Source organism: Colobus angolensis, unplaced genomic scaffold (assembly GCF_000951035.1).
Source record: "Colobus angolensis palliatus isolate OR3802 unplaced genomic scaffold, Cang.pa_1.0 Scaffold5, whole genome shotgun sequence".
Lineage (NCBI taxonomy): Eukaryota > Metazoa > Chordata > Mammalia > Primates > Cercopithecidae > Colobus > Colobus angolensis.
The window spans coordinates 19467928-19494672 of NW_012118487.1; the positions used below are offsets into that span (position 1 = coordinate 19467928).

At 37.2% G+C, this 26745-nt stretch overlaps 1 protein-coding gene across 1 annotated transcript in view; it reads left to right on the forward strand.

The window, feature by feature from the left end:
* Positions 1 to 7147: 7147 nt before the first annotated feature.
* The window catches only part of DDX60 (DEAD (Asp-Glu-Ala-Asp) box polypeptide 60), a 104351-nt gene continuing 84753 nt past the window's right edge, over positions 7148 to 26745 (forward strand). The window contains exons 1-6 of the mRNA XM_011959645.1: positions 7148 to 7329; positions 14648 to 14757; positions 14946 to 15015; positions 17832 to 18021; positions 19302 to 19643; positions 23621 to 23737. Of these exons, the coding sequence (XP_011815035.1) occupies positions 14754 to 14757; positions 14946 to 15015; positions 17832 to 18021; positions 19302 to 19643; positions 23621 to 23737 (723 nt within the window). The 5' untranslated portion in view covers positions 7148 to 7329; positions 14648 to 14753. The remainder of the gene's footprint in view (positions 7330 to 14647; positions 14758 to 14945; positions 15016 to 17831; positions 18022 to 19301; positions 19644 to 23620; positions 23738 to 26745) is intronic.

Below are 26745 nucleotides of genomic sequence, written 5' to 3' on the forward strand. Positions count from 1 at the left end.
CTGGCATATCCTTAGACCCCAATGTTTCCTCTCATTGACTGGTCAACAGGTGTTGAAAAAGCCTGTGGTAGATATATCACAGATGAAGTATACTTATTTTAATTTTACACCTGCATCTGTGGTTTTGTTTGAATATATTCTTAAACAAGGAAATGTTCTTTGTTTCTGTAAATAAATTGTTATTGACATAATCACTTTTTCATAGATACACATATGAATTTATTAATACCATAGGTTTATTTCTGATTTATAAATTTAATATTGAAGTTATGGCTACACAATTCAAACCTAAACAAAATTAATAGAGAATGAACTCTCTTTGAAAAAAAAAAATTGTTGGCATCCTAATTTTAAGAAAGCATGCAATTATCTGGGCTTTGTAAAAACCTATTGTAGCTGGAGAAATAGCAGTATTGAATTTTCTTACAAAGCCACATGTCAGGTAAAGCTCTTGAAACAACAATCACATTGGAGTCAGAGAAAAATCAAAGCTAAAACAATATGGTAACAGTGGGTTACAGCCCAATTTGCCATGGCCTGAAACCTTGAAAGAATTAACTTAATGTTCATTAATAAAGAATGAACTCACAAACTTAATGCTGTGGGCCCGTTTAAGGCTTTCATACATAATGCTCAAAAAAAAGTTACTGATTCTATCCAACCAGAAATTTGTTTTAAAAAAAATCTGCTGTCCAGGCACGGTGGCTCAAGCCTGTAATCCCAGCACTTTGGGAGGCCGAGACGGGCAGATCACAAGGTCAGGAGATCGAGACCATCCTGGATAACCTGGTGAAACCCCGTCTCTACTAAAAAATACAAAATCTAGCCAGGCGAGGTGGCTGGCGCCTGTAGTCCCAGCTACTCGGGAGGCTGAGGCAGGAGAATGGCGTAAACCCGGGAGGCGGAGCTTGCAGTGAGCTGAGATCCAGTCACTGCACTCCAGCCTGGGCAACAGAGCGAGACTCCGTCTCAAAAAAAAAAAAAAAATCTGCTATAATAAATTCACTAACAAGTTCTGTTCAGTGAATATTTCACCAGCCTCTTGACTGCAGTTTGGCTTCACTTCTGAAGGGACATAATACACCTCTACCAGGCCACCCATGGATACCTCAGCAGCCTTCTGTTGCACACAGTTTTTTCAGGCAAGATCTTAACTGCTTCAACCCTTCTCCAGAAGCATAGGTACGATATTACATCAATGATATCCTCCTCTGCAGAGAGTTCATTTGGGACACTCATTCAAGACATGCAAATACTCATAAAGGAGCTTTGAAAAGGGGATGGATCATTGGTTCATGCATAAGTGTAACACCCTGCCACCTTGGTTAAATTCCTGAAAATTATTTGGTGAACTGAGGACTACTCCATCTCTGATGCTGTCAAGATGAGCAGAGGAACATAACTGTCCCTCTCTGACATCTTTTATTCCTTTTGAGTTCTGGAGGCAACATATTCCACATTTACAAATTTTACTTAATCTTGCTGATGCTGTTACTTGCAAATCAGCCCACCTTAAAGAGGGGTCCCTCCAACAAATGCTATAAAATCTGTCCAAACTGAAATGGACAGGCATCTCTGTTAGTGCCCTCAGAGACTTCTTCACTGTAGAGGCGGCTTTAACAACCTCTTCTCATGCCTCATGAATTCTCTGGATCACCTGTGATGGCTATAACTTGTCCGGACTTCTGATACAAAATATTGCCCTTCTTCAGCCCTGTACTGTACACCATTGTGTTGGCATTTTACTGGCCACATCCTGGACTCTCTTGAAAACAGAGGCTCTCACAGTCCCCAAGCCTTGACCTTTTCTATCCAATTGCCCATTATGCTTTGGTCATGGAAGCAACACTCCATGGCCTGGGTCTGCTACCAAGGCCTCCTGGATGCAGGATGGAGCCAAACTTGGGCTCTCTGGCATAGCTCCCTTGTAGAAAAAGGTGGTTTCCCCTGTCCTGAGTCTCTTGCCAGATGTCACATTGCTGGAGAAGGCCTCCACACTACCTGGTGAGCCTCTTGGATCAACTGAGTGAACAGAAATGGGAGTTTATAGATTTAATGAATGGAATCACCACCACCGTATGTGTTAGAGCTCAATGGAATGTGGCAACTTTCCATCCTTTAACCAGAAAAAGGATGGAACCCAAGCATCAGCACAGTTGGCTAAACTTTGAAAGTCATCTCAGCATTAGATGCCCTCATTGAGAATTGGTCCCGTCTGTCTGCTGTTACATATTATTGGGCCATCCTAGGGCCATGTCCTATGAGTTCCTTCCTTTGGGGTAAAAAAACTCTGGAAATCTCCTTTCTTACTGATACCCAAAATATAAATTAAGGCAATAAATACCTCTAGACATACTAAGGCCATAATACAAGCCCTCACAAGGACATTTCTTATCCCCTTTGGAGTTCTAGACATTAATGAATGTGAGAGAGGTGCATTTCACTTTTCAGAATGTATAACACTGGGCTCTTGAAAAAAGCATTCAGTGGAATTTCCACCTTGCCTGTATATTGGTACCAGTCAGTTTAAGAGGCCTAACAGGCAATTCAAAGAGCTCTTATTAAAGTTACAGTGTGGCAAATAGATGTCCTGGTGGGTGTCACCACTGCTACATGCTTGCATTGATTAATGTAAACTCACAACCTCTGGGGACTCACACTCCCTATACCAGTGCCACAGGTGTCCCTCAGTTGTTTTTATTGGTCATAATGGGGGCACCTCTAAATTCCATGTTTTTGATTTCTGTCTCACTATTCGATCCTCTCCCTCCTGGTCAAGTACCTGCTTTGCTTCCCAGGAAAACCCTCCCACACTCAGAAAATCTCAGACATCATCACATTTTAAGTGGACAGAAAAGTATTGTATTATAAGGTACAAAAATTTCATATGAAAGTTGAGGCTCCTTTGAGGCTCTTGGGGTCCCAAAGACCTAACCAGTAGTTCTGGGCTCTCACCAAATATACTGTACACCCAGCTCCAAAGTCTTCCCACCTAGATCTTTCTCTATCAGCCCTACCAATTGCACTTAACTTTTGTATTTCACTGTTTTGTCATCCAGCAAAATTATTCAATCAAACAATCACATCCTCCTGTGGGAAACAGGGAACTTCCTCCTATCCTTTGGTAATTGCAGAGCCTGGTTCCCATAGTCCCTGCTTTTTTACTTTGCTCCTGAGTTCCATCCCGGTGTGGCTCTGTGTGGTGCATAGTTTCCTCCTTCCTGGGCTGGGAGGACATGTGACTAATAAACTGCAGTCAATCTCCCGTGTCAAGTGCCATGAGTCTGGCCATCCCTTAACCCTAGGGTGGGAATCATTCCCTCACCAATGGAGAGAAGAGGTGGTGAATAAGCTATATGGAGTGTTCTAAGAAGAGAGGAAATATTGATAGGAAAGTTTAATCTAGAAGCAATGAGCATATATTGAAGTGTTTTTTAATGGGGTCTTGATGTGCTCAGTTTTATATGCTAAAAAAAGAATGCAGCAGAGTAGAAAATGAATTGGAGGGACAGACTGGAGTTAGAAGGTGAAGAGCTTGTTTCAGTAGTCCAGATTAGAAATGATGAAGCTTGCTCCAGCCTTTGGAAAAATGGAAGAGACAAGAGATTCGAGATTCCGTAAGTGTTAGGAGTTGGAGTTTACTGGGATTTGAGGGAGGTGAGGATGCAACAATGGCCCCCAGGTTTCCAGCTTGAGCAGTAGTTATGTGATGATTCCACCAATCCTTAGATAGAAGGTGGAAAAAGAAATTGACTTGAAGGAGAAGATTGTAACTGAAATCAAGGGAGATGAGGCACTTTGGAAGAGACGGACTAGTACAAACTATCTTTCTAATGCTGAAGAGAGGCAAGTAAATCAAACATGGACTAAACAAGCATTGTTTGGATTTGTCAGTCAGTGGATCCTCATTGGATATCTTTGACAGAGCAGTTCCAGATCAGATTTAGGCCAATGGGCCTGAGAAATTTGAAGGGAGGTGAGGAAGTTTAGCCAATGAGTGAAGACCACTACAGGGCACCATGCTGAAAAGAGAAGAGTTGAAATCAAGCATGACATCTTTTTTGTTATTGTTTGAAAATGGAAGTTTGAACCTATTGAATATATTCAATTGAATAGGTTCTAATTGAACCTATTAGTGGAATGAACACTATGTTTTAGTTGACAAAGAGATTAGTTGACAAAAATACACAACAAACTGAAGAATGATGGGCTAGGATGCTTGAGGAGAGATCCAAACCCAGATCTAGAAGGCTAGTTATATTGTGGGTAAGTGGCATGCTGTGCGTTCTGCTTAAACTGTGTGTGAGACTGGAATATGGAGTTATCAGAAAGTTGAAGAGAATTCTCCTTGAAAAAAAAAAAGAGATGTTCTGTCATTTAAAAGACTTGAGAATGGTAAAGTGCTGCATTTTAACAGTCATTGTGAAACGTGCAGAAGGCTGAGGGGAACAGAAAAAAGGTATCAGCTGTGTTGTTAAACAGTACATTTGATGAGATCAAAACTGGGTCATTCCCCTTGGTGACCGGGTATCAAAAAGAAAAGAAAACTTGAATTAATCAGGATTAGCAAATTATAGGCAAGTGTAGAGGAAAGTCAGTAGATTCAAGCAGTTGAACATGTTAATTAAGAGGAGAGTTGAAGTGTTGGCTCATGGAGTTCACCCTGATAGGACAGACATTTGGGGGTACTGAGAGGTTAAAGTACAGGGCATAAAGGGAGGGGTCTAAAAGGAAAATTAAATTATGTGACACTCAAGCTTCAGAACAAAGTCCAGGGTGTGGTCATGGGAGTTGGCTATTGAAGCGAAAAAGAAAAAACAGTCTAAAGTTTCCATGTGTTTACATACTTTGGGGTGGAAAATTGAAGAGGATGAGTCAAGGTTTCCTTGAACCCTCATCTGATAAATCCAAAGTCACTGAAACTCAAAACAACCATGGAACATCATATATTCTAAAAAACTTTATAATTTAAGCAAAATAAAATCACTTGTCCACTGGTTGAAACACTTTCAGTTGTAGAATTTGAAGCATTTGATGAATTTATGTAATAGAGAATATGGTAGATAGACCATTGGGTTAGACCGAGTTTTGAATCTTAGTATAATTTACTAGCTGTTTTATCCCTCTAAGCTTTATTTTTCTTGTCTACAGAATGACAGAAATCATAGTACACACCTCATGAACTTGCTGTGATCATTGATATGGTACTAGCATATTGCTTAGCACATAGTAGCCTTCTGAATTAATTCTACCTCTTATTATAACACAATCCATTATTTCTGCTGTTTGCAAATATGTTATTCATTTCCTACAATAGAGTTCAGAATACTGTATTAGTTCTCTATGGCTGCTGTAACAAATTACCACAAATTTAGTGGCTTAATACCACACAAGTTTGTTCTCTTACAGTTCTGAGCTCAGAGGTTCAGAATCAGTCTCTCTGGGCTGAAGTCAAGGTGTTATCAGGGCTGATTTCTGGAGGCTGTAGAAAAAACAACGTTTCCTTGCCTTTGGCAGTTGCTAGAGACCACCTGACTCCTTGGCCTGTGGTCCCTTCCACTGTTTTCAAAGCCATCTGTGTAGTGTCCCCACCTTCTGTCACTGACTGTTTCTATCATCACATCACCCTCTCGAACTCGTCTCCCTCTTATAAGGGCCCTTCTAATGACCTTGGGCCCACCTGGATAATCCTGCGTAAGGGGTTATCTCCTCTTCTAAAGATTCTTATTTAATCTATTTTGCAAAGTTACTTTTGCTATGAAAGTTACCATATTCATAGGTTCCAGGAATTAGGATTTTGGTCTCTTTTGGAGAGAGGAGTGCAGGGTATCATGCAGCCTACCCCAGGCAGGTACATCAGAGATCACAGTGGAGGAGACAGGGATATTGGCTGATTTAAGATAAATCATGTGTTAAATTCTAGACTCTTTTATTTTCTTTCTTAATCTCATCACTAACAAACACGTGAATTTCTAAACAAATTAATAAACAAGTAATTGCCTGATGGATGTGAGAAATGTCCTCCTTCCCCATATCCCCGCCTTTTAACAACTTGACTCTCTAATTTTTCACAAGACAAAGTATCATTCACTACTAGCTGTGTTCTGTGTTCCCTGTGAAGCAGTGCCTGGACCTTGGCTCTTTCCTTTCCTTGTAGACAAAGCAGCCTGTAGCTTCTTATCACCGTGATTACTCAAATTCACCGCTGTCTTTCCTCCACACCCTCTTCTATTTCCAATATATTTGCACATTTATAGCATTAATGAAATCAAGCATACGAGGACACTGAAAGGAAAGGAGATGAGTATTGAAACCCACATTGCAAGTATCAACAGGCAAAAATTAAGAGAACATTTCATCAATTTAAGGCAGAAATAAATGTGACCACTCTGCATTTTCAATTTATTTTTTAATGTTGATTCTTGGCCCATGAAAGTACCAATTACAGTTTATGCAGAACAGTAATCATCAGCTTCTCACAACAGAAACTCAAGGTTCATGTATTGTTACATACTTTCTTTTTTCTTTTTGCATACAAGTAGAAGCAGTAAGATCTCCCATTTCATTGCGGGGTTTCAGATTCCACAGTGTTTTTACATTTTATCTATTCCTAAATTCTAACTCTTCTTGATTTTATCTTGTTGAGATGTTACAAATTTTTCTGCCTGAATTTGCTCTATATTTATGCCCAAATTCCAAAGCCCATTTTTATTGCTTTTGTCTCTCTAAGGTTTTTTTTTTTTTTTAGTTTCATTTTATTTTTAATTGACACATAATAATTGTACATATTTCTGGGGTACAATGTGACGTTTCAACACGTGTATACATTGTGTGATGATCAAAGGATAATTAGCCAATCCATTACGTCAAAACTTTACTATTTCTTTGTGATGAGAATATTCAAAATTCTCTCTTCTAGCTATTTTGAAATATGCATTATTGTTAACTATACACACCCTACTGCAAAATAGAATACCAGAACTAGTTCTTCCTAGCTATTGTAACTTCATACCCTTTAACTAACATCTTGCCATGCTCCCCTTCTTAAGATTCTGACTGAAGGGAAGGATGCTAAACTTTCCACAAATGTGCCTCGCCTAATTCGTGCTGAAGGGAAACTGAAACCTAAGTGCTTCTGAGAGGAGAAAGGAAACCGAAACTCCTGCAGGCATAAAAGACCGGCTGCGGTGGCTCAGAGCACCCAGTCCTAGGCCAGGTCTGGGGTAACCTGGAGCTTCCACCTGGGCTCTGCGCTAGGTGTCTGTTTCACTCCTTCCCCGCGGGCGCGCAGCTCGCGGGTCTTTGGACACCACCGGTCCTGAGTCCGCGGTGAGGAGCCGGGGATGTCCCTTTGGAAGAGCCTGGGGCGGAGCTGTCTTGTGGGAGTTCTAGGTGTTCTTTAACGGACCGGACCGGACAGGGAGGTGGCACAGGTGGCTCCGGGCGCGGGAAGCTGAGGAGTCGCCTGGGCTCGCAAGGCAGTGGCGCACGGGCCCTCTGCTGGCCCTGGGAGGCCGGGCGTGGGGAGGGGCGGAGGAAAGGACAATCTTGATGAACGCTGCAAAGGCCTGAAGTCTGAGAGAGAGAGAGGAGTGCTTAGGCATTTAAGGAGTCCCCTTCCAAGGTGGGAGCTGGGTAATGGAGGTTGAGGAGAAATTAAGGGGCATCATATCCGAGCACAGCCAGTAAAACCTGTACATCGACGGCAAGAAGCGGCTTCCACCTTCAATCCCTGCTCCAGACTGGTAGAATCAGAATCTGTATTTATTAATAAGATCCTCCAGGTAATTTCTGTGCACCCTTACATTTCAGTGGCTTAAGACAATAGAAATTTATTTCTTACTCCAGTAACAGAATAATTTATTCCTGGTCAAAGGGCAGGTATAGTGGCTTAAAACATTACAAGTTTATTATTTTACAATTGCTATGGATCAGAAGCCCAGGCATGGGTAAACTGAGTTCTCTGCTCAGCATCTCATCGAGCTGAAATCAAGGTGTTTGTCAGAGCGGTGGTCTCATGGGACGCCATGGGTGCTCATTCGGGTTGTTGGAAGAATTCAGTTTCTTGCAGCTAAAGAACTGAGGTTACTTGCTTTCTTGCTGGCTGTTGGCTGGGGATTCCCATGTCTGTAGATTTCACCCTGAGATCTTAGCTACAGTGGCCTTCTCACACCAAGGTGGCTTACACCTTTAAGAAGGTATAAGCCTTCTTTGGGGGAATCTCCCTAGTCTACTATGATGAAGTCTTACATAATATAACCGAATCATTAAAGAGACTATGCCATTAAATTCACAGGTCCTGCCCACACTCAAAGGGAGAGGGTTATACCGGGTACTGGAAGCCATTTTTAACCCACCAGCTCTCCCAGGCAGGGTTTCAGGAGCTTGATGCCTTTCATCAAGTAGCTCCACCATTCTGTTCCAATGCAGAATACATGATTTCCATTCCCTTCCCTTGCCCCCATTTTTTTCCTCTTTACCTCCCCTTTCCATCTTTCCTCTTCCCTCCTTTTTTCTCTTTTCCATTTCTCTTCCTCCTTTTCTTCTTCCTTCTTAAGATTGTTTGAATCAGAATATGGTTAAGACACTACTGTGATTGGATGGTAGGCCTTATAAGGTTTTTGCAATTTCTTCATCCCCTTTTAATTTATTCATTTGTAAGATGTGTGGTCTTATGATTGCTTGTTTGTTTTTGTATGTGTGTGTCCTGTTGGGTGAGTGTGTGTGTGTCCTAATCCCTGTGGTGTCATTTAACATATTTTATTGGCCTCTAAACTTCTTGTAAATTAATCATTACTACTAGTGTTTTGATCAGATTCAGGTTTTTTTTTTTGAGATGGAGTCTTGCTCTGTTGCCCAGGCTGGAATGCAGTGACTTGATCTCAGTTCACTGCAGCCTCTGCCTCCCAGGTTCAAGCGGTTCTTCTGCCTCAGCCTCCCAAGTAGCTGGGATTACAGGTGCCTGTCACCATGCCCAGCTAATTTCTGTATTTTTAGTAGAGATGGGGTTTCACCATGTTGGCCAGTCTGGTCTTGAACTCCTGACCTCAGGTGATCTGCCCTCCTTGGCCTCCCAAGTTTTGTTTTTTTTTTTTTTTTGGCTGGGGGAACTACAGTACTTCAGTGACAGTGCAGACACTTGCCTCTATTTTTGTTGTGCTGTCATTTAAAAATACTAAGATCTGTTAATTCGTTAGGAGTTGTAAAATGGTGATATTCTATCATTCCTTCTGTGTTTATTAGCTGCATTATTTCTAGAAATGAATCGCTCTTGTATCTACTCTTTGGTACTGCAATGGTGCAGTACTTAGAAGAAAAGCAGGATAATTTCTTGATTCCATAAACCATTATTTTTTTCATATATTGTCTTCAGATGCTACTGCTGGACTTCCTGCTGTGAAAGATGAAGAATTTAGCATTCATATTTATTTTTCTTTCATTCATCCCTTTGTGAACTGCCAAATTGGTTAATTATATTATTATTTTCCTACTGTCAAGGTTTATCATATTTTACAGCAGTTTGTGGATTTGATTCTTGTGATTTGTTTTTATGTTGAGTCAACAGTAAAAAAGAAGTAAACAGCAGTGACAAAATTATGAGTATGTACACATTACTCAGTGTAGAAGCAATCTAGGAATTGCTAGGCTTAGACGTGGAGTTCTATATTATTAAAATTACTGTTTGAAATAGACTTTTGTAAATTTGAAGTACCATGGGTTCTCTTGTTTTTCTTTATCGCTTCCCCTAACTTTTCTAAATCATGCAAAGTTTCATTGTTTTTTGATTGTCTTCATTCTTGATGGGTTTTCCCCAATTTTCTGTATTATCTCTTTAAATAAAATTATCATTTAAGATATATAGTTGGCATTGTTGAAGACAGTGTGGCGATTCCTAAAGAATCTAGAACCAGAAATACCATTCGACCCAGCAATCCCATTACTGGGTATATACCCAAAGGATTATAAATCATTCTACTATGAAGACACATGCACATGTATGTTGATTGCAGTACTATTTACAATAGCAAAGACTTGGAACCAACCCAAATGCCTGTTAATGATAGGCTGGATAAAGAAAATGTGGCATATATACCCCATGGAACACTGTGCAGTCATAAAAAAGAATGAGTTCATGTCCTTTGCAGGGACATGGATAAAGCTGGAAGCCATAATTCTCAGCAAACTAATACAGGAACAGAAAACCAAACACTGCATGTTATCAGTCATAAGTGGGAGTGGAACAATGAGAACACACGGACACAGGGAGGGGAACATCACACACTGGGGCCTGTAGGAGAGTTGGGGGCAAAGGGAGGAAGAGAATTAGGACAAATACCTAATGCATGCCAGGCTTAAAACGTAGATGACGGGTTGATATGTGCAGCTAACCACCATGGCACATGTATATCTGTGTAACAAACCTGCATGTTCTGCATATGTATTTCAGAACATAACATTTAAAAAGGATATATGGTTGGTGAAATTTATGACTTCTTAAAAGTCTAATTACATCTTTTTGCCTTCTCCATGAATCTAATCACTGTTTAGATGCAGAATTCTAGGTTCAAATTATTTTTCCTTTAGAAATTTGAAAATGCTTTATTTTATCAAAACATCCAGGAATGTTGCTTATTTTAATTAGTTCTGTGTGCCACACATTATTTTAATCAATTCATATCCATCAGTTCATACATTTAATTAGCTTGAAAACACAATCAGAGGTGAGTAATATTATTGTTCCAATTTTATGGATAAGTAAATTGAGACTCAGAGATGGTAAATATCTGTCTAAGCATATAGAACTATAGTATATTTCAGAACCAAGATCAAAATGCAAGTAGTCAGCCAACAGTGTTTATGCCTTAAACCAGTTCTCATATGGCCTGACTTCCATTTCTTTGTACCTTTTCTTTCTCTTTATTCTTGGAGCTCTGCAATTTTAACAACCTGTGCCTAGGTGTAGTTTTCTCTTTTGTCATTATTTCTACTCAGTAGTTGGAGAAACATTTCAATCTAAACATATTATGTTGTTCTTTAGTTCTGGTCTAATATTGTTATATTAGTTTAAGTATATATCTTTGATTATTTTTATCCTCACTCATTTTGGAATCTTAGTTATCTCCTACTAGAATTACTAGTAGGGGGAGGAAGAGCTTACTGACTTATTTCTGTATATTTTAGTATTTTTAGAATTTTTTCATCTCTTTGTCTTTTACTTTTATCCTTTACAAAATTTCCTGGACTTTAACCCTCCAGATCACTGACTTAAAATTCCAGCATGCTCATTTTATTGTTCTGCACATGACTTTCTTCTTTGTAAAATTATGTTTTAAATGTGTATAAACACTTGCATGCTTTCTCTTTCTCTCTCTAGCAGCCTGTTATTATTTTATGAGAAATATTTTAAATTCTTTGAAAGCAGTAATTAGAAAACTTTGAAGGTCTTTTCTGTCTCTGCATCATGCTTATTCATCTGGTTTCTTATTTTTGCTTTTTTTTTGTGCCTCAAATGTCTATTGGTACTAATGTGTGTGTGTGTGTGTGTGTGTGAGTATTCAATAATCAGCTACTACAGGTGGCTAGATCTCTAGCATGTCTCTCCCTTAAATAACAGAGAAGTGGGGATAATGACTGTGAATTCTGTTTAAGTGTTAGGGCGTGCATGTGTTGGGGCAGAGTTAATAGGGAGCTAGAGGGTATATGAGAGGAACGCCTAGGGTGTGTAAGCCTACTTTAGTGTAGGGCATGTAAGAGGAAAGCCTATTAGGCTTTACACACCCTGTCTTACATACCCTGTCCTATGTCATGTAGAGCAGCCTGTAGGATCTCAGACTTTCCATAGGCAGGCTATAGAATCCCTTGATTGTCAAATTAAGGAAGAATTGCCCATTAAGGCAATTCTATTTTGTCACCATAGTTATTGTTGAAAAGTTTTACAGGGTTTAACAGGCACCCACGTCTCAGTCATAGTTATATTTCATTATAAAAACTGTATTATTCCTTTTAATCTATATATATTATTTCTTAAAACAATTTCTAAGTTGTCAGGACATAAATAGTTTTTAATTTGTTTGTATCTAACTACTTAATAAATGAAATGGTTAGATATTGATTTTGTCCTAGGAGTGGCATAAAAAAATTCCTGAGACTCTAGGAGCATGGTGACCATCTGGCAACCTGTAAATTAACTTATTTCATCTTGTAAAATCTGACGCTATACTTTCTGAAGTTTTCTGTAACATACTTGGGGTTAATTCTCTCTTGCCTGTTCAATTCTCACTGACCCATTTTTTTCCATTTGAGTTTGGTACAATTTGGAGAGTTGAAGAAAGATAGTATGGCCAATGCACAATTAGTGAGGTTGAGGATTGCATAAAATGGGTGACAGAGAGTTTTTATGAAGATACCTAGTCTCCTTACCTGGGCACAAGACCAGTTTCTGGTTCTTATCTCCCTTTCCAATATCATCTCCAATGAGTCACCCTGCCCTATGCCATGTAGAACAACCCATAGGATCTCAAACTTGTCATGTAATTTTGCAACTTTTTGCATTAAACTGATGCTGAAAAGTAAATCTTGCTACCTGAAAAGTAAATCTCTATCTCTCTCACTTTCCCCAACATTCTTTTGCATTAAACTGATGCTGAAAAGTAAATCTTTGCTACCTGAAAAGTAAATCTCTATCTCTCTCACTTTCCCCAACATTCTTTCGTAAGTCTTCATCATCTTTTCAACCTGCTCTTGAAATCTCAGAGCACAGGACCCTGATCCCTTCATTCTGATTTAGGAACTCTCAATTCTCTAATGGCTTCCTGTGCCATTTCTGCTAGAACACAGCAAATTAGATGTAAGTGTGACTTAGTTATCTTTAAACCTACCCCAGGTTGTACAAGGAGAGAATCATGCTTCATGCATATTTGCATATGTTTCAGCAAGTACAATGTTTGGTAAAGTGTAGATACTCTATAATCTTTGAAATAAGACAGTAACTGGGTGAGTGAGAGACCATACTTATGCTTGTGTCTCCTTTAAGTGTCCCTAAACATCCCAGCCCACAGTAATTGCATTTTTCTTTAAACTTATTTGTCATTACAGTCATATGCTTCCTTGCATTGTTATTGTAATATTTAACATCAGCATTGCATCACCATTATATGTTCCTTAATACCATGGAATAGGAATCTCTCTCTCTCTCTCTATCATCTATCTATATCTATCCATCTATCCATCCATATCTCTCTCTCTCTCTTTCTCTCTCTCTCTATCATCTATCTCTATCTATGTATCTATCATCTATCTATATCTATATCAAACTATCTATCTATCTACTATCTGTCCATAAATCATGTATGTATCTACCCATCTATCTGTTTCACAGCCCTAACATATTGAATGGCAAATGTCTCAGTATTTAGTTTCCATGACAAAATGCTCAAGTGCATTTTCATCTATCTCTTTAGTATTTTCCTCTCTATTATCTTTGCAGATTCTTCCTCCTCTCTTGATATATTAAGTATTAGTATCTTCGAATGTGGATTTTTAGTACTCTTCTCCTAGGATGCTGTCTCTCCCTGGCCAAGCAAGCTCATCTACACCAATGGCCTCATTTACCATTAATACTGTTTACTCACCTCTTAAAATCTAGTCCAGACTTTGTATTTGTCCTCTAGACTTGTGTATTTTACTACTTACATATCATGGCTTATGGGAAATCTTGAAAGCAAGTCAAATTCAGGTGGTTCACAAATGCAGCCGTAATCTTTTCCTGACATGTAGCCTTGTTCTAAAATTCCCAGCCCAGGGAATGGCCTAGTCATCCATCCTGTTACTTGAGCTAGAATCTTGTGTCATCCTGGACAATCCCCTTTCCTCTCTTCTCCATCCACATCCAATCCAATTCCAAATTATGTCAAACTATCCCCTAAATGTCCTTCAAATAGATCCACATCTCTCCAGCTTCATTATCTCAGCTACCATCAAACTATATTACATCAAATTATCATAATTACTCTCCTGCACAGTAACTTTCTCTCTGCTCTACTAAGAAGCTTACTCCCATCCTATTATTTTCTATATTGTAGCTGGACTAATCTTTTCAAAATGCAAAGCCAATCGCAATACCACCTGCTTAAAATCCATCAATGGCTACCTTTTGATTCTAGGATGAAAAGAAAATTCTATAACATGACTTCAAAGGCTCTGCATGCCCTCTTATTTCTCTAGTCCTCTCTAGTCTTTTCCTGGATGGTCTCCACTCCAGCCCTACTGACTTCTTTCTGAAATCAGTGTCACCCACAACCCTTCATGCCCCTGAGCTTTTACACATGATATTCTGATATTTCCTCTGCCAGAAATGCTACTTTTTCTCTCTTTTTGCTTAATTAATTATTGTTTATTTCTTAGAACTCAGCTCAAGCATTATTTCTTTAGGGAAACTTCCTCTGACCTCTTGACTTTGTCCTTTTTGCAATGTTCCATTGTTTCTATGATTATCTGATTAATAATTATCTTTAAGCTCTGTGAGAGCTGTCAGCAATGTTGATTTGTTCATTCCTGTATTCCTTATGTCTAATATTTTGCTTTACATCTAGTAGTTATTCAATACATACTTGTTGAATAAAGACTCATTATCTTTTCTTTTTTGCAGGACTGCCATTTTCATTAAGAGCTGCCACTTAGAGATACCAAAGTAAAAGATATTTGCTAACTTTAATACTTGCCAGTTCAGGTTGGAGGCACAGGCAGCAGCAAGAATGGGTAATTTTCCACTTAAAATATTTATAGATTATAAAACAATGTTACTCTGTAAACTACATGGATCTAATGGAATTAAAATAACCACATTACTGTTTTACTTTCTTGAACAATAACTAAATGATAGCGCCTGTAAAAAGGACCAATTGAAAAATAACCCATTCTGTTTCTCTTTTTTTTTTTTAATTTAGAAAGAAATATTCTTACAACATTTTCACAGCAAATGTCCCAGTTGATTTTGAATGAAATGCCAAAAGCTGAGTGAGTATTACTACAGTAATAAAGATGGGAAATCATATATCATGTTCCCTGTATGTCTTATTTGGCCTTATACTGATGTATAGACAGTTGACCATTGAACAATATAGGGGTTAAGGGCACTGAACAACTATAGCAGTTGAGAATCCATGTTTAACTTCTGAAAAATTATTGTTAATTAATTTATTTTTATATATTTTTTTCTAAATTCATGCCAGACAGATAACGAGATAACTTTGTAACAAAGGTTGTGTAGGGCACATCCAACACATACACGTGAAAACCCAATCATCACATTTATGAACTGCAAAAGGATTGTGTTTGACTTTTTACTCCTCCAAAACTTAGTGGTAATAGCTTTCTCTCTGCTCTACCAAGAAGCTTGCACCCACCCTATCTATTGTCTATCTTGTAGCTGGACTAGTCTTTTCAAAATGCAAAGCCCATCAAAATGCCACCTGCTTAAAATTCATCAATGGCTAATATTTGATTCTAGGATGAAGAGAAAATTCTAAAACCTGCCTTCAAAGGCTCTGCCTGCCCTCTTATTTCTCTGGTCTTAGTATAGAAAGTTAAGAAAATCATAAGGAAGCAAAAATGTATTTATTAAGTGGGAGTGGATCGTAACAATAGTGACATCTTCAATGGTGCCATCCCCCCAGACTTTCACAACATTCTGTCTGTCAGGCTTCTCTTTCATAGCATTGACAATTCTTTCCATAGATTACTGTGTGTAATGAGCCTTGAAGGTTCTTATGACACTCTGATCTGAAGGCTGAATTAAAGACATTTTGTTTGGGGGCGAGTAGACCACTTCGACATCTTTGGTGTTGAACTCATGGAGTTCTAGGTGGCCAAGGACATTGTCCAATATCAAAAGAACTTTGAATAGCAGTCCTTCGCTGGCAAAGGTACTTCCTGATATCAGGGACAAAGTATCAATTTAGCTAATTTGGAAAATGTGTCCTCATTGTCCAGGACTTTTTGTTGTACAACTGAAAGACTGGCAGCTGGTGTTTATCTTTTCCCTTTGAGTCTCAGGAGTTGGCAGCTTTATAGATAAAGACAGGTCTGAAGATAAAACCACCTGCCTTTGCACAATACAGTAGAGTTAGCTTATTCCTTCCTGCCCTCAATCCTGGTGCTCACTTTTCTTTTGTACTAATAAATATTCTTTGTGACTTTGGTTTTTTTTTTTTCCAGAATATTTTCATTTGCATTAAAAAAACCTATTCAAGCAAATATCCTTTCGCCTCAGTGATTTCCTTCTGTCTCTTAGTTGGATAAAGCTGCTTCTCTTGTTATCTTGACATTTTTCAAGCCATACTTCTTTCTAAAATTATCAAACCGTACTGTGCTGGCATTAGATTTTCCAGCTTTAGATATTTCGTCTTCCTTTTGCTTTGTCCTATAGTTACTTTGCTTTTTCTTGAATCATATTAGAGTCTATAAATATGCTTTTTTAGACAATCCCACGCCCACATAAAAGTTCTATTTTTGATGTGAGATAAAAAGGTCTTTCACAAAAAAATGCAAGATTTTTATGACTGCTGCAACAATGCCTTCACTAATTTCTTAAAAATATTTTTTTACAATGGTCCTTACATTAGGTTTATTTATCTGGAAGTGGTGGGCAACTATAACTGCAAGCATCAATCTATGACACACATCAGGCAATTCAGGTTTTTCTTGTAATGTCATAACTTGCTCTGCTTTTTGGGAACGCTTCTGGCATCACTAGTGGCACTTCATATGGGTTCCATGGTTTTAATTAGGGTTTATGATATTGCAACAAACATGATGAAAAATACACAAGAACCTTGAGAGATCACTTTTTACTGTGTTTGGAGAGAAGTTTACTGAAGAAGAACTGCTAACTCACCACAATACAACAAGAAGTGGCTACAAAGTTATTACAGTAGTACAGTATATACTAGAGTTAATTTTATGCAGTTATGATTTAATAGTGCAGCTTAACGTTTATTACATTTCTCTCAGCTCTGACAGGTGCCATGTATAGTCTATAAGTGTGTGCATAAATTTAGATAATTTTTAACTTTTACAATGGATCTGTGTATATTTTGTGTCAGTAAATGGTAAAATAGACTACATATACTTTATGCATTCATGACATAGTTAACTTACGTTTTCTTTTCATATTTGTAGGCTACATGGTTTGTCTGAGAGATTTTTCAAATAGTAACAAATTTTCACAAATTTTTCTAATGTATTTATTGAATATGTAGTATACATGTATCAGTGTATATATATATATTAGTATTTATATCAGTGTGTATTATATATAGATATATATATCTATATATAGTATGGAGTATTATATATAACAGTATATAGAACTATGTACACTACTATACATATGTATATATGATTGTTCAACACAGCACTTTCAGAGCTGTATAATAGTGAATGGAAACAGTTTCCTCTTGCTTCATTTGTCAATAGCCATCAGTGAATCCATTGTAAGGGGCTGAGTTTGATTAAGCAGAAAATATATATAATTTAGGTTTATATGCAGGGTACAAGTACTAGATTCATGGTCCAACCAGGCTGTGCCATATGGCTTTGGATAATTTGCTCTCTCTGAGCCTAAGATGTGGATAATCCTGCCTTCTTCCTGTGAAGGATAGTTGTGAATGTAGATATATTTGAAAAGCCTTAGTGTAGACACTGCCATGAGACAACTCAGCCAATTTAATTTAGCTATTGATGATAATGATAATGACCTAATAAGAACGCCGCCTTTTTGGAACATGATTTAATGTGTCTGTGATTTTTGTTTTAACTGTTTTTCATTTTAGATATTCCAGTTTATTCAATGATTTTGTTGAATCTGAATTTTTTTTGATTGATGGGGATTCATTACTTATCACATGTATCTGTGAGATATCATTTAAGCCTGGGCAGAACCTCCATTTCTTCTATCTGGTTGAACGCTATCTTGTGGATCTTATTAGCAAAGGAGGACAATTCACCGTAGTTTTCTTCGAGGTAACTTGACAGTTGAGTTCTTTTTTATAATATGAGAACTAAAACTAAAATTTCCTAAATTATTTTATATATTTTTTCTTATTACAAAGTAAACTGTATCTATAGAAGTTCAGAAAATTGAAAGAAAAGAAGAGAAAACATTACCCACAATCTCAGTATTCAGAAATCACCACACTTGAGATTACATTTTATTTGAATGAAGAGAACTTTATTGTAAGGACACATGGGATCATGAGAGAGGATAAGAAAGCTCCTCAATAGCGGCCCAGTTAAACTCCGGATTCTAGTTCTCCTGCTCTGAGAACAACTTCTGTTTTCAAAACTCAGCAGACAATTTATATGAGCCCAGAGGAAAATATATCTGAGTCTGGGGACAGTCATTAATAATGCTTTGTTGGCTAGGCACAGTGGTGCATGCCTGTAATCCCAGCACTTTGGAAGGCTGAGGTGGGAGGATTACTTGAGCCCAGAAGTTCGACACTGCAGTGGGCCATGATCACACCACTGCACTCCAGCCTGGGTGACAGAGTGAGACCCAGTCTGTAACAATAATAATCAGTGTTTTATTATGGTTTGTTCTAGGTATTTCCAAAATAAGACTATTTTTGGTTTGCTCTTTTATTATAAATATAATTAATATAGTTTTTAACAATTTCAAATAAAGATATGTATAACCACCCTTCCTAATCCTATATCTAAAGGTAAAGAGCTTTGGTGTGGGTCTTTTCAGTCATTTTGCAGTCTCAATTATTGTTACATTTCTGAACATGGCTGAATGCTCGCCAGCCATGTTTTGAATAAAGAGCTAGTTTTCCAATCTAAGGTTTACAATCTAGTTGGCTGCCCTAATTTTGTTATGCCGAGACAATCTCTATTGCTTAAGGAGGGTTGCAGTAACCTGGAGCAATCCTCTAGAACACAGGGGTTCACCTCAGCTTCCTGATACAGATGATTCATATCTACCACTTGCTTTCTGTTCTTTTTCTTTCTGCAATGAAATTGGAGAGGAAAAGAATTAGAAAGCGGGAAGGTTAAGCGTGATAAGCTCCCAGTATTAAGTGCCTGCTTAAAGGAGACACATGCATTTAAATCCAAACTGCGATTTTTTTTCGGTAAATATCTGTAAGACGGTAGTCAGAGTTTAAGGGTCTATTCCCCGACCATCAGAGAGAACAAAACTGTTGGATTTTATTCCTTCAATGCCTTTAATGATGTGTTGACCAACTAAATGATTAAATGATAATTTTGAAATAAAATGTACTTCACCTCCTCCTCCACAGGATGCTGAGTATGCCTATTTCAGCTTCCCTGAGCTTCTTTCTTTGAGAACTGCTTTAATTCTTCATCTTCAGAAGAATACCACCATTGATGTTCGAACAACATTTTCGGGGTGCTTATCAGAAGAGTGGGGAAGTTTCTTGGAGGAGAGTTACCCATATTTCCTGATAGTTGCAGATGAAGGCCTGAACGATCTACAAGCACACCTTTTCAACTTTTTAATCATTCATTCTTGGGCAAGGAAGGTCAATGTTGTACTTTCCTCAGGGCAAGAATCTGATGTTCTTCGCCTTTATGCGTACCTTCTTCCAAGCATGTACAGACACCAGACTTTTTTCCAGAAGGTAATTCATATCCAAAAGACAATTTCTTCTAGAAATTTTCAAAATGTTCTAAGTTACTTGACTCAGTTTTTTCTCCTCCTCCTCTAGAAAATTATCAGAGGTTTAACAGGTAGGTATAACAATTAATAATATTAAGTAAATAGTAATAATGCAAATACAGTCATTTATCAAACACTTATTGTTATAAAATTGTGCTTGGTATTTTTCATGAATAATTTTTATTTAACCTTAAAACCAATCTTATAAGGTAGGTGTTAGTATTGTCTGTGTTTTACAGATGATGAAATAGATACTAGAATAAGTCATCTGCTCACCAAACACACCAAATGAATAGTAGAACATGGATTTGAAAAGACACAATCTGACTCAAGCCCCTATGTCCTTAACCACCGCATAATATATTGACCGCAAGGTAATGAAGGTCAGAAATGCATGGAATTAGGCCAAAATTATGCCCCTGTTGCTGAGATATATTGACAAAATGCTATTAATATGGTAGCCTTTAATAAGAAAACAATGGAGATGGTCAATAAAGAAGGAAAATAACTGAAATAAGCTTATTTCTTATTATTGAGTAATCAATAGGAGAATTTTCAAAGTTCTTAGAGTTTGAATTCCATGATGTTATTATTTTGATACATTAGTATATTTGACAATTACTATATTGAAATTTTGGGAGTAAATATGCATACAGATGTATTTATAAATTACTATATTTATATATAAAATAATAAATAATAGCTATAATAATATATAATAGAAATAATTATAATAAATTTATTTACATAATAAATTATAAAAATAATACAGTAACATATAGTACATTAATAAAATTGGTACATTAAATACAGTTATTTATAAATTACCAAATTTATTTATAAGGTTATAAATACATCCAGTTTCTGCTTATTTTTCACTACTGATGGTGAATTATGAATACGAAGGACATTCTTTAATTCATCAAAATCATTTTTCAGACAATTAACATTTGTCACTGTTTGAGAATTGTGTCATGCTCCTCATGTATTTGGAAACATTCACATGGTTGCCATAAAATAAGATAGTTTGTATTGCTTTAGTTAGTACAGTCATGCATCACATGGATACATTCCAAGAAATGCATCATTAGATGATTTCACTGTTGTGTAAACATCATTAGTGTACAGACATAAACCTTGATGGTATAGCCTATGACACCTTAGGTTATCTGATATAGCCTACTCTTCCTAGGCTAAACTTGTACAGCATGTTACTGTATTGAATACTCTAGGTAATTGTAACACAATGATAATTATTTGTGTATCTAAGCATATCTAAACATAGAAAAGGTACATTCAAAAATGGTATAAAAGATTAAAAATGATACACTTGTATAGGGTACTTACCATGAATGGAGCTTGCAGGATGAGAAGTTGCCCTGGGTGAGTCAGTGAGTGAGTGGTGAGTGAATGTGTAGGCTTAGGACATTACTGTACACCACTGTAGATTTTATTAATATATACAGTATTCACTTTGGCTACATTAAATTTATTTTAAAAATACTTTTTAATGTAATACATTAACATTAGCTTACTGTGATTTTTTATATTGTGAATTTTAATTTTAAAAAATTTTTTGACAGCTGTACGAACACATTATACAACTGTACAGAAATATTTTCCTTCTTTATTTTTCTTGAGACAGAGTCTACTCTGTCACTCAGGCTGGAGTGCAGTGATGTGATCACAGCTCACTGCAGCTTCCATGTCTCCGGCTCAAATGATCCTGCTGCCTCAGCCTGTTGAGTAGCTGGGATTACAGGTGCACACCACCGTGCCTAGCTAATTTTTGTATTTTTTGTACACACAAGGTTCTGCCATGTTGCCCAGGCTGGTCTCAAGCTCTGGGGCTCAACCAATCCGTGTACGTCAGCCTCCCAAAATGCTGAGATTGCAAGTGTGAACCACTTGCTATTAATATGGTAGCCTTTAATAAGCCTGGACTTACTTTCTTTATATCACTATTCTATCAGCTTTTTTTCTATTAAAATATATACTTTTTACTTTTTAAGCTTTTTTCCTAAAAGAAAAAAAGATGCAAACACACACATTAGCCTAGGCCTACGCAGGGTCAAGATCATCAACATCAACTGTCTTCTACCTCTAGATCTTGTCCCACTGGAAAGTCTTCAGGGACAATAACACATATGGAGCTGTCATCTTCTATGATAACGATGCCTTCTTCTAGAATACCTCCTTAAGGGCCTCCTGAGGCTGTTTGGCAGCTGTTTTTGAAATATAAGTGAAAACAGTATACTCTAAAATAATAATAAAAAATTAGTACAGTAAATCATAAATCAGTAGCAGTCATTTTTGGTATCAAGTATTATATACTGTACATAATTGTATATGCTGTACTTTTTTTGTTATTTTTTTTTGGAGACAGAGCCTTGCTCTGTCGTGGAGGCTGGGGTGCTGTGGCACGATCTCGGCTCACCACAACCTCTGCCTCCCGAGTTCATGCAATTCTCCTGCCTCAGCCTCCCAAGTGGCTGAGACTACAGGCACGCACCACCATGCTGGGCCAATTTTTGTATTTTTAGTACAGACAGGGTTTCACTATGTTGGCCAGGCTGGTCTTGAATTCCTGACCTCATGATCCACCTGCCTTGGCCTCCCAAAGTACTAGAATTACAGACGTGAACCACCACACCCAGCCTATGCTGTACTTTTATATGCCTGGCAGCACACTAAGTGTGTTTACACCAGCCTCATGAACACTTGAGTAGTGCATTGCACTGTGGCATTATGATGGCTATGACATCACTAGGCAGTAGAAACTTTTTAGCTCCATTATAATCTTATGGGATCACCAACATATAAGTGGTCTGTGTCTGAAGGAAACGTTGTTATGTGGCTCATGACTATTATTAAACTATTTTCAACTCTGGTTGCCTACTCTGAGCAGGAATAGCCCTGGGATTCATTTTTATATTGGGAGGAAGTACTGTTATTATCTCATTTTACTCTGTTAGAGCAATTTCTAAATCTGAGTTTTAAGAGTACCTGCACATATCCTGTCTAATCTTTCCTTAAGAATAATTTTTTTTTTTTTTTTTTTCTGAGACAGAGTCTTGCTGTCACTCAGGCTGGAGTGCAGTGGTGCGATCTCAGCTCACTGCAAGCTCCGCCTCCTGGGTTCACGCCATTCTCCTGCCTCAGCCTCCTGAGCAGCTGGGACTACAGGCCCCCGCCACCACGCCCGGCTAATATTTCACATTTTTAGTAGAGACGGGGTTTCACCGTGTTAGCCAGGGTGGTCTCAATTTCCTGACCTCGTGATCCGCCCGCCTCGGCCTCCCAAAGTGCTGGGATTACAGGCATGAGCCACTGCGCCCGGCCGAATAATTTTTTTAATGAAGGATTTAATGTTTGTTAAAGTAATCTATTTCTAATTTGTTGACTATTCACCTTAAAGAAGTTATGTTATTAGTCAATTTGAGGATTATTTGAAATATGATTAAATATACAATGTATATTGAAAATGGCTGCTGCTTGGTGATAGGTACCTGAAAGGGGGTTATACTGTCTTTTATTCGTGTGTATGTTTGAAATTTGTTAAAATATATGGCATTAAATGGGGGTGTTTTGGAGGGTGCTGGAAGTGTTCTAAAATTAGATTGTGATATTGGTTCCAAAGTTGATAAATTTACTAACAGCTATTGAATTGTAACAAAATGAATGAATTTTATGTTATGTTAATTATACTTTTATGAAGCTGTTAAAAAACAAAATATACTATATTCCTAGGCAAAAATTAACTTTCAAAGACATAATAGTGATGTTCAATGGGGTTTAAACTTACAATTACATTGGCATATTTTTTTCTTAGAAATATATTGTAACATAATTATATCTAAAATATGTAATTTTCTATAGTTGGAAAATAACTACATATTTTATTTATGACAATTTTTCTGATTTTTCTTTATTTTACAGAATAAACAGAATATTAAAGATGCTTACATAACCCTGCTTAACCAGTTGAAAAGATTTAAGCTTTCAGCATTAGCACCTCTTTTTGGAAGTTTAAAATGGAATAGTATTATGGAAGAGGTAACAAAACGTTTTAAAAAGCCTTGTAGGTTGAACTAAGTTTTTAGTTATAGAAAGGTTGCAAAAATCATACAGAGTTCTCATATACTTCTCATCCAGCTTCTCCTAATGTTAACATCTTAAATAAGTATGGGACATTTATGAAAACCAGGAAATTAACATTGTGTTGATCCTGTTAACTAAATTTTAGACCTTATTCCAATTCCACTGACTTTTCCACTGACATCCTTTTACTATTTCAGAATCAGTCCAGGATACCACATCCATTCAGTTGTCAGTCACACTTTTGAGTGTCCTCCAGTCTGTAATAGTTTCTCAGTATTTTCTTGTCTTTCATGACCTTGAAGGTTTTGAAGAATACCAATCAGTTATTTTCCGAATGTCCTTCAGTTTGGACTTCTTTGATGTTTTCTCCGGATTGGAATGAGGTTATACATCTTTGGTCAGAATGTCACTGAATTAATCTTGGGTCTTCAGTGCATCCTAAGAATATGTCTGAGCATTGGTTAAGTTGGTGCCTGACAGTTTTCTCTACTGTGAGGTTACTGTCTTCCCTTTGTAGTTAATAAGGACATTCTTTGTGACTATGCAGACCTTGTTTCTTCTCAAACTTTAGTTGATTCACTTTAATGTCCATAGCAGATCTTGTCTGCAACAATGATTATTGATGATTTTGCCGAATGGTGATTTTTTATTTCACTCTTTCCTTGGAATTCACTGTAAGGGACAGCTGTCCTAATGCTGCCATTTATTTGTTTATGTCAGTATGGATAAATATATTTATTTTACATTACAGGTTAGAATCCAACATTATAATTGTTTTGGAGCTCAACATGTTCTAGGTTTGAACATTAGAAGCACCTTTAGGTTGGCGCCTGTGTTCTTTTACAAGCTTTCATCTTTCTGTACTTTCTAACTTTCTGAAATCACAAGATGGTCCGGTCTCATCTTGTATTTTCCCTGCCCCACCCCTGAAATTAACTACTTTGTCAAGGAAGAAGGCATTTAGAAGTTCAGATCTGAAAACTTTGTTGGTGAATTGCTACTGGGGTGTCATTGCTACTAGGGCTTTTCAGCAAATGGAACTAGGATTCAAATCCATAATGGTTTATTTTACCCCTCCTCTTTCTTTATTTTTAATTTCTCTCTTCAATCAGGAGAAATCCAGCTTTCGTTATCTACAATATATTCACTTTTTTGTTCAGTTCCAATACACACATGAAGTTATTTTATTTTATTGATTTTGATTTTTATAGATTCAGGGAATACATGTGCAGGTTTGTTACATGAATATCTTGCATAATGTTGAAATGTGGTTTTCTAGTGTACCCACCACCCAGTGTTGTACTCAGCAGTTAACTCTTCAACCGTCACTCCCCTCTGACCCACTCCTTTTTGGAGCCCCCATGTCTATTGTTTTCCTCTGTATAGTGATTTTGTAACTACTAACCATACCCTGTGAGAAAAAGTCAATGATATTATACGATTTATGTGCAGTTCTCTTTCAACTGTAGCCATAGAATATGTTAATATACTGTTTCCAAAGTTATTCACGTTAGTGACTTTCTCATCCACCTCCTTTGGTGTGGTTATGTTATCCTTTCTTATTTAATACAGTTACATTCATCGGTTAGTGTTTGTATTTCATCTTGGATCCCTCCCACCTATTTCCTGGTTGTTTTTAATTATGTTCATTTTGAAAGGTATGTGAAAGGTATAGCAAACATTACCACCACACACACACACACACACACACACACACACATACACACACACACTCTGGTGTTAAACACATAGATTGTAGCATATATATATATATATATATATATATATATTTTTTTTTTTTTTTGAGACAGAGTCTCGCTTTGTTCCCCAGGCTGGAGTGCAGTGGCTTGATCGCGGCTCACTGCAACATCCACCTCCCTGGTTCAAGCAATTCTCCTGCCTCAGCCTCTCACATAGCTGGGACTACAGGTGCCCGCCACCATGCCCAGCCAATTTTTGTATTTTCAGTAGAAATGGGGTTTCACCTTGTTGGCCAGGCTGGTCTTGAACTGATGACCTTGTGATCTGCCTACCTTGGCCTCCCAAAGTGTTGGGATTATAGGCGTGAGCCACCGCGCCCAGCCATAGCTTCTATTTTCTTGAGTGTTTTTATCATAAATGCATGAATGTTTATTAAAAGTATGGATATAATTATATGATTTTTTCCTCCTCAGTTTTATTAGTATTGTATAGGGTATTAATGATTTTCCCAATATTGAAGCCTCTCTGTATTACTGGAATAAATCCAACTTAGTCATAGTGTATTACTTCTTAATATGGTGTTGGATTCTGTTTACTAATATTTTGTTTAGAATTTTTGCATCAGTATGCATGAATGATATTTCTATAATTTTGTTTCTTTGAATTGCCCTTATCTGGTTAGATGTCAGTGGATATGTTCTTCATAAAAAAGATTAGAATGTCTTATCTTCTTTTTCAATATTGTTTTGAAGATTTGATAGAAATCGTCTGTGAAGCTATATGGTCCTGGTGCTTTTTTGTGATGTAGTTTATTAATTTCCTGTATTTCTTCCATGGCAATTGACTTCTTTGGGCTTGTTAACTCTAATGGGGTCACATTTAGTAATTTATTCTTCTGTGAAAATTATCGATTTCACTTAAGTTTTCAAGTCTATTTGCATTGAACTTTGTGAAGTAGGCTTTTGTGATTTAATTTATCTTCTGTTTCAATAATTACTTTCCCTTTTAATTTTTATTTTGTGTATTTGTGAGTTCTTTTGTTTTTTTAATGATCAAGTTAGCTAGTGGTTTGTCTGTTTTTTAAGTCATTTAAAACCAAGAATTTTGATTTATTAATGAGATCTATTGATTTTTTAGTTTATTATGTGCTTTCTTTCATCTTTTACTTTTTTTGGTTTTTATGTTGTTTCTTTTTAGATTTTTTGGAGGTCTGGGAACTTAATCATTTTAAAAATTCGTTTACTTTTATTGTTAAACATATT